Consider the following 8900-nt stretch of genomic DNA (forward strand, 5'->3'; position numbering starts at 1 on the left):
CAGTAAATAAAAATATCATAGTATCTACATAATGAAAACAGTGGGAAAATGAGATCATAGAGCACCTTGTGCTTAGTAGGCACTCAACAAATTTTTGCCATTGACATGAATTATTCATGGCCATTGCTTATTATTATTGTTGTATTAATGGCCAATGGACTGAGGAGAATAGAAAATCAAATGTAGGAGACTGAAGAAAAACCACTTAGGAAAAGGGATCAAAAGAATAAAAGATGTAAGACAAGAAAAAGTTTTGTATATATTTCTTACCCCTATTTAAACATCACAAAGCTACAAACTGGATTCTCCCTTCAGTCCAACAGTCCATAACCTCTTTGGAGGGTAATAGAATCAGGAGGGCATTGGTTGCAGCTCTGAACTCATGATAATATTTGTCAAAACTTGAGATGGCATCATAACTGCAGGGAGACTTAACAGGGATAAGGGTGTTTTCTCTCTGAGTTGGAGATTTCCTTCTGCCAAGTTGAGAGTAGAAGTTTGGCTGTGATGTGGAGTTCTCAGTCTCATCACCTTGTGTGGATCTGCTTTTCAAGCTTTTTAGTGGTTCCCTTTAAGTGTTCCAGGTTTTGTGTCTTTCAAATGGTACAGTCACCTAAAGGATGGGAAGCGTGAAGCAGTGTGAAGCTGTGACATCAGGGGTAACTAATCAGTGTTCCTGTTATCAGCAGTGTCCAGCATGGTAAGCAGAGTAAACTATTTAAATAAAAATATAGTCTGAGCAACAGAGGAAAACAAGGTCTCTGACCAGATCCGCACAAACACATGTGGAATAAGTGAGGTGCCAAAGAGCTTTCAGACTGTAGATATACATTTTGCCCCAGAGAAAATTTCTCCCAGGCCAGACTCCTCTGCTGGCCCTCCTTCCTTCTGGCCTCCTGAGTGAGAGCCTGCTCTCTAGAGCGGGTTCTTTGTCTGCAAAAGTTGACAACCTGTCTGTAATTCAGAACAGCTGTGTTCTGCCTTTCCCAAATTCCAGGCTTTGCCCTTTCACTGATTCCAATTAGATAGTTTCTGGGCTATCACACCCATGTGGGCTGGAAGAGTGTGGAGCAAAACCCCATGGCCTGAGTCAGGAATGAAGGCTTGGAGCTGATGACATACTCTCCCCTGCTAATGTATTTGTAATCAAATTCAACTCGAGGACATCATCCACAGCTTGGCAGGTGCGGGCCTGACCACTGCAGATTTCATTCACAGACATGGCAGCTTGAATTTTTCTGATTTCTAGCCTCTACAGCCAATCTGTCCTCCCAGGGAGAGAGACCCCTGGCATTCTGCCATGAGATGAGAAATACCCATGTAGCTTTAGCCAAGTCGTATGCTTTTGCCTCCCCTCACCACCATAAAAGAGATAGAAAACAGAGATTTCAGATGAAAATGATTGAGCCATTGTTGCTGACAGAGGTCCAAGGGAGCCAGCAAGGATTGGAGCAGTGAAGGACTTTTTACATGGAATGGTGCTAAGGCTGGGAATAGCAAAAACACAGAATTAGGGAGCAGAGAAGCTAAACACTTTGAACCAAGCATCCTATATAAAGAAGAAATTCACATGGATGAGGTCAAAATGATGTGCCCTCAATTAATTTCCTGAGGTTCCCAGTTCCAATCTCTGATCATGAAGATGAACTCTAAAAATCCTAAATCTTGATGTACCGAGTTACCTAAGCAAAAAAAAAAAAAAAAAAAAAAAATGACCTAAACAGATGTCGATGTCATGTTTCACCTTCAATAAAAAAGGAGACTGGGGAGAAAAACAACACAGGTTTGCATTTGTCATCACTAAATTTCTTAAGCTACGTAAAGAGAGTCCTGAGAAATGTAATCGGAGCTCAAAAACAAACAAAAATGATAAACTGGCAAATGCTCCACACTAGCAAATGACCACATGGATCTTTTGTGCATGATATAATTATTCCTGGTCATGGCAGCTTGATCAGAGAACTTCACAGTGAGAAAAAAGGGGACAACTCCCTTGAAAACTGAGGTTGCTGATAAGACACACCAGCAGGGAATCAAGGGCTTGCACCTGGATTCCAGTGAGCCCACCAGAGACAGCTCAGAGTTCCTGAATCTATCATTTGTGAGTTAGAGCTTAAAAAAAAAAAAAAAAATGACAGGAATTTTCCTAGGGAACACCCATGAATATTTTCCATATCTGCGCCAGGTCATTTGCTCAGAACCTTTTATTTTTGTTGATGGGAATTATTTCCACAGAAATAGGTACAGTGGAGGGTATGTTATTATTTATAAGTATTTCATCCATTTGGCAAGTATTAATTCAGTGCCTAGAGAGCCTGCTCTGCTTCAGGCACTGAGGACCAGCCGTGCACAGCAGGATTTATGGATCAAGTCCTCGTCTACTTAAATAGATCTACTTTATATGAAAATTAAATACTATAGGAGTCAGTAAAACATTAACAATAACAGAATATTGTCATAAAATCTATGGTTTTTAAGGAATCCTTTGGGAAATTATCATATGCTGTTTGGATGATTGAATCTTAAAAATAAATTAATAGAGAAAAGTGTAGCTGCAAAAGTTTTCTTTAGAAATCACCAATACTAATGAAATAGCAAACAGTGGCCATTGAGCCCTGTTGTACAATATGGATTGCAGTTTGTCAGTTACACAGATAGTATTGTTGCCACAGGGCACATGATATGCAAAATAGAGCAACATAGACTTCTTATCCTTAAGGGGAGAGAATACCTTTCTTTGAAATGCTACTTAATTGTAAGTTAACTACTCTTGTTACACTTAAAATCTCTAGGAAGAAAGAGTAAATAAGGCAGCTGGCCATCATCAGACTAATTTTAAAATAATTTATGCCTGTTAGCAATAATGTTAAAGTCTAATGTATGCATAATTTTTTTTCACTAAGATTGAAAGATGAGATGAGACAAATCAGATTTGCCTTTTTTCTGCCCCCCCAATCCTTTTTTTTTTTTACCCTGTGCCAGCTTTCTATATTATTTGCTTCTTCCTTGGCTTGTATATACTCTTAACCTTTTAACTTGTTCCAGTTTCCCATACTGGGAGTTTCAGGTGTGTAAAATTAGAATACCAATTAATTCACTGGGGGCAGAGGTGTCTCTGAAACATGGCTCAAAATCTTGACATTAGAAAACCAGAGTTTTGGCCTAAATCCCACTCCTGAATTGACACATGATCTCTGGCAAGTTACCAAATTCCTGTTTTTAAATTTGTTTGAAACAAAACTGGTTTCGTCTGCTTAAAAGAGACACTGGGGAGAACTAATGTTGAAAACTGTGGCACCGCTCATGAAGAAGTTCTTACCACTCTGGCAATACCTAAGCATTCTGGGCTTGGAAGAGTGACCAGTCTTCAATGCTTAGCAAAGCTGGATGATACTCTCTAGATAAAACCACACATCTCCCGTGGATGTTAATGATCCCATTTGGCATTTCTGGGGAACAGCTTTTACCCAGGTTTCTTTGGTCAAACTTCTGACAGCCATGGGATAACCTCAGGCCCTCTAGATTATTCCCTGAGGATATGCCCCAGACATAGAAGACGCTACAACCTTAAGTCTATTGAGCAACAGTGACCCCCAGTGGCCAATTGTGTAATCACCATCAATTCATCCTGGTAGTAATCATTAAATAAATCAATGCCTCTCGACACACCGGTGTTATTTTTAAAACAAAGTATAAATTTCACTATAGCAGTGGCAAAAATATCTATGTTAAATAGGTTTTTGTTAAGGGTTCTTTATGATTAGCGTAGGATCAAGATCAAATTGTTTCTGTTGCAATCCTGTTATACAAAACACCCTAGGGTGTATTAATTCTCTGGGGAGTAAGTCATTTTTAATTAAACGATTCTTGCTTTAAAAACTGGATTAAAATCCTCACTCTACATGTCTACATGACTTTAGACATGTCGTTTAAGCTTTCTGAGTCTATGTCTCTACCTGTAAAATGTACGAGATGGCTGTTTTGTTGTAAGGATTAGAAATATTACACAGAACATGCCTGGCACTGAGCCGGCACTTCGTAAATGTCAAATCACCATTTTGGTGATGGTGATATTGGAGGTTGGGTTGAATGTGTAATGATGCCAGGGCTTTAGTAAGCTGTTGAAACAGATTCATAATATATACATTTTAGCGACGAGGGTTGGAGGGCGGAAAAGCAGTTCCACCTAATTGGTGTTCTCCCTTTTCTTTTCCAGTCTTTGAAGCCATCAAATCATGCTACCATCCAGAGTATAGTGAGAGCAGTGGGCGTCGTTCCTGGGATTCCTGAGCCTTGCTGTGTGCCAGAAAAGATGTCCTCGCTCAGCATCTTATTCTTTGATGAAAATAAGAATGTGGTACTTAAGGTATATCCAAACATGACGGTAGAGTCTTGCGCTTGCAGATAACCCGGCAAAGAACTCATCTGAATGCTTAATTCAATCATTAGTTTATTTTTATGGACTTTTTTTTTTTTTTTGCACTGCCAATGCCTTTCATTTCAAAAGATATTTTAATAGTCAAAAGAGAATGAGTAAATAGACTGATGATTTCCACCAGGGAGAACTGGACTATATCTGTTTCTGAATGTAACTCAAAGCAAGATTTTAGAAAATACGGACATCTCTTTCTTTAAAAAAAAAAAAATTCACACAAGACAAGTGATCAAACTGTTTTTAGAACTATTAGAGAACAAACTGATTTATTTTTGTAATGGGCTTTGAAAATAGATTGGAAAAACCCAATACCTTATCACTGATCTCTGCTCATAGAGAATAGAATCATTTCATATCTTAAAGTAGGCTTATTGCCTTAGATTCCTGAGCAACGCATCAAGTGCTAAATAATCCTATCAGCTCTGATGTTTATCTTAAAATTTGTGGAGACTTGTTTACCTGTGTTTGTCTCTACAGGTCATTGTGTGACTAGCTGAGTGCAGAGTGTGTGCTCTGTGTGGATGGATGTGAGCACATTGCCAGGGGCGTGTGCCCTCTTTAGGAAGGTTTGCTTAACATGGCTTTATAATTCAGTCTGCACAGGATTCTTGTTTTTTTTTTTTTTCATTTCATGTTCTGACAAGCTCCATTCAGTTATGAGAACTTTACCAAAAAGAATAGACTGATCCAAAAGCATATGCAGAGAGTTATCACTTGGCTTAGCCATTTATTTGGAAATACTGATGTTTTCATTTCATGGCCTCCCAGGAAAGGGAACCAGCAACCCAATTTTCAAAAACCCAGACGTAATTCTTCTTCCATATCTATTTTCCATGAGTGCTTTCATTTGTTCTTTTAAATGGAACTTAAAAATTCAGTTAAATGTTTAATTCTCTTGATATGCCTTTACTTCCTATGAAGTAATCAATAGATACCAAGGCTCAGAGGTGGAGGGAATATTGGAGATTTCTTTAAGTGACCAATCTAATCACAATCACACGTTCAATATCGTTGTTCAGCCACGTCCAGGTCCAGGCACTTTTTGACATGGATCAAGGTCTTTGGCTCAGATGGGGAATCTGCATTTTAGCAAAACTCACTAAAAATTATCCAACAAGCATGGAAGTCAAATATAGACACTTCTTGGTGTTTTCCAATTTCTATTTGTCATAAATATCTCCTCTTAACACTTTTGCCTTCAAGAAATTGTTTCAAAAATCTTTTCCTCACTATATTTATGTGTGTGACAGAAATGTTTTCAGACCATGGATTGTTGCTGATATTCTATCTGTGGTTAATCCTTATCTCAGTTCAGCCTGACCTGATTAGAGTCAACTAAGCCATTTCAGAGGCTGTGAAGTATCAGAAGACACGGGGTTTGTTCTGTCCCTGCCTATAGCTATCTAGGGTGGTTCATAATTTAATAATACTAATTGAGCATCTACTTTCTGAAAGACATGTGTTAACTTCAGTGTCTTCACTGGTAAAATAAAGAGGCTGACTAGTTGAGCTGGAAGTCCCTTCTGCTACCGAAAGCTTGGGTTTACAATACAGTACTTTCTATGTCACACACATCTTCCTTGAATGGATGGTAGCAATAGAGCTTAAAAATACTGCAAATATAGCTATTCATAAACCAAAGGAAAAAACATCCTACTCTTCAGTGTTTATGAGTGAGTATGGCATCCTCCATGGTTTAAGTAGTATTTCTATCTTATTGGAAACCCATTAAAAAAGTACCATGAAAAGAAGTTTTTGACACTTCTGGAGTATGTGTTGATGCCATGAATGAGACACACCTGTTCTAAATAATGAATTAAGTCTTGGTGCCTGAGTTACTATGGTTTCTTCCAGTCATTTTTTGTTCTGGTAGCATAAAGTTAATGATTCAAAAGGAAACAAGGGATGAAATTATTTTTTACTAAATTTTGTCAAAAATTTGAAAGCAAAATTATATAGTAGAAGTGAGGCAGTGTGCGGCTGCCCTATCCTGGTCATAGTGTCTTTCAATAAAGAAAAGTTTTCTTTCATTGGTAGGTTGAAATGAAATTCTTAATTTAGTTTTTTCTAGAAATGTATCAACCAAAACCTCTAGCAATGCCCAGTTGTACTTCTCAGCCTTCTTCTATCGTGATGTCTGTCTGTTACCTTTCTTCATTTAAATTGATGACCACTTGTTACAGATTAAATCCTACAATGGCCAAAAAAAAAATCTCTAAATAATATTTTATCTTTAAGAACGATTGATATGACAAAATTACAACACAATGAAAGAGTTTGAGCAGTAGTTATTTCTCGGTGACCTTGTAACCATCATTTTCTACTGTATTGAGCAAATATTATGGTTTAAATGGGAAAATGTTTAGTCCCCCAAAGTAAAGGAAGATTACTTTTAAAGGGGTTGAAGAGGTTGAAGTAGGAGTTGAAATAAATGAGTTAATATTTTAATTAATAAAAATTTACATGAAATAGTTGGAAAATTGAGTGATTATTTCACAATTTGTTAGGTACTAGTATCTATATAGTTACTATATAAACTTTTTATAAATGTCTTGATATTGAAGTGGCATTAGTGAGAAGAGAAATTATATTTATAATGCCATTTCCTAAATCATGCCTCTTTCTCTTCCAACCACCCTCCCACCCCCATTCCTACATATGAGACACACACACATAGTTAGTTAAAAATGAATTTTTTTCAGTAACTCTTCCCTTGAATTCAAATTCAGGGAGTGCTGATGTCGATATAGTATTTTCAAAGTTTTTTGTTGTAACCTGTGTAAATTAATATGCAATTTACAGGATTTGGGGTTGTAGAATTTAAACTGGAAGATTGGACTCCCCAGATCTCAGGACTACAATATTCCAGATCAATTTTGACACTCACCTAGCTATATATTAACTGATGATCATTTATTCATTAAGCTAAGATTTTTTTACCTTAACATTTCTGGAAAAAAAAACCTTTTTGCCCATTTATTATTTTCATAGACAATCATATGTGTATACTACTATTATCAGTCTGGCTTATAAAAATGTTTTATATAATTACATTATTCAGTTTTAGTCTTTCACTTTTCTCTGTGCTAGCAAGTAAGAAATGCCTGGATATTGACTTGGTTGAATCAAGGCTAGGTTAAAAAATAGTTTTGCACACCTGATGTGTAAGATTAAATATGAGATTAAATATGATACCTTGGTTAAGTCTGACTTCTCTGTATATCTTTTTTCCCTTGAGAATTGTATTTTAATGTAGTTTATAGGTGCTTAAATGATCCCCTTTTCCTAAAAACCAAGCTTTCCCTTCGGCTTTCCACAGTAGTTTCTGTAAATGTTTTAGTTGAGAACTGAATGCTTGTACAGTCGATGGCAATTTTGAAAATATATATTATATATGTATATGGAAAAACTTTAAAGATGCTTTTAATTTATTTAATGACTGTTGCCTTCCTATCTACAATGGTAATAATTTTCATACTTAGATGGTGAGAAAAAGTTCTTTTTACTACAATTATTATGTGCAAAATGACATTTGATTCTTCAGTACATTTGCTAAAGGGGCGTATTGCAGTGAAACTGTGAAGGACGCTTCACTACTGATGTGTAAGCTTTGCTGACTTTGTATCACTTTCCTCCAGTAATGGAGAGCTTTTCACTATACAGTTTGGAAATAAAATTGCTTAACTGAACGCCTCCCAATTCTCCTCTACTTATCATTGGGAAAGACCACAGTTTCAAAACTTGAAAAAGTTGAAAAACTGTGCTGCATTTGAAAAGAGATAATAAAGTTTGGGCACAGAGTTGAACATTTCAATTGGTATCATGAATGGAGCATCATAACCTACAAACAACATAACATGAAACATAATTAACACTGTGAGACAATATTGAAATATACCCATAAGGAGAAAACTCTTATGTCTTCCGAACTTGAGAAACTCAATTTGAATTGTTTCATATTTTCCTTCTCTTTCTCTCTCTCTCTCTCTCCCTCTCTTTCTCTCTCGGCATTTCTTGTTTAACCACAAACTCCACTTGGAAAAATTTTTTCTGGATGCCTGCTATTTGACAATAACTTTATTTCATCTGTCACTGTTACCATGTCCTGTCCATTTTAGGATGATAAGCATCTAATTTAATTAATCTGATCACTGTGATGTATTTCACCATTTTTGTTTAGGCTATACCTTTCTCTTTAAGAAGAAAAATGACCTGAGGTTAAGAAACAAAATATACTTTCATATTATTTTCACTCATTTAATCTATCTCTGTTACATTTATTCTGTGTTGTTAGACTGTGTTGTTTCATTAAAAACCATAGCATTTTGTAACTGCCAGGCACTCTAAAGATCACGTTGAACAAGTTCCTTAATCTCTCCATGCCTCACTTATCTAAAATAAACTTCTTGCTTTATAGGGTTGTTACAAGGTTTAAAGAGATTATACACATAAATTATGTTAGGGT

General features: G+C 36.4%; 1 protein-coding gene across 1 annotated transcript in view; it reads left to right on the plus strand.

Annotated features, from left to right (window-relative positions):
- Positions 1 to 8119, plus strand: part of BMP3 (bone morphogenetic protein 3) — a 28688-nt gene extending 20569 nt beyond the window's left edge. Inside the window, exon 3 of the mRNA XM_060113769.1 lies at positions 4217 to 8119. Within this exon, the coding sequence (XP_059969752.1) occupies positions 4217 to 4408 (192 nt within the window). The 3' untranslated portion in view covers positions 4409 to 8119. The remainder of the gene's footprint in view (positions 1 to 4216) is intronic.
- The last annotated feature ends 781 nt before the right edge of the window (positions 8120 to 8900 follow it).

The sequence above is a fragment of the Mesoplodon densirostris genome, chromosome 1, assembly GCF_025265405.1.
Source record: "Mesoplodon densirostris isolate mMesDen1 chromosome 1, mMesDen1 primary haplotype, whole genome shotgun sequence".
NCBI classification, from domain to species: domain Eukaryota; kingdom Metazoa; phylum Chordata; class Mammalia; order Artiodactyla; family Ziphiidae; genus Mesoplodon; species Mesoplodon densirostris.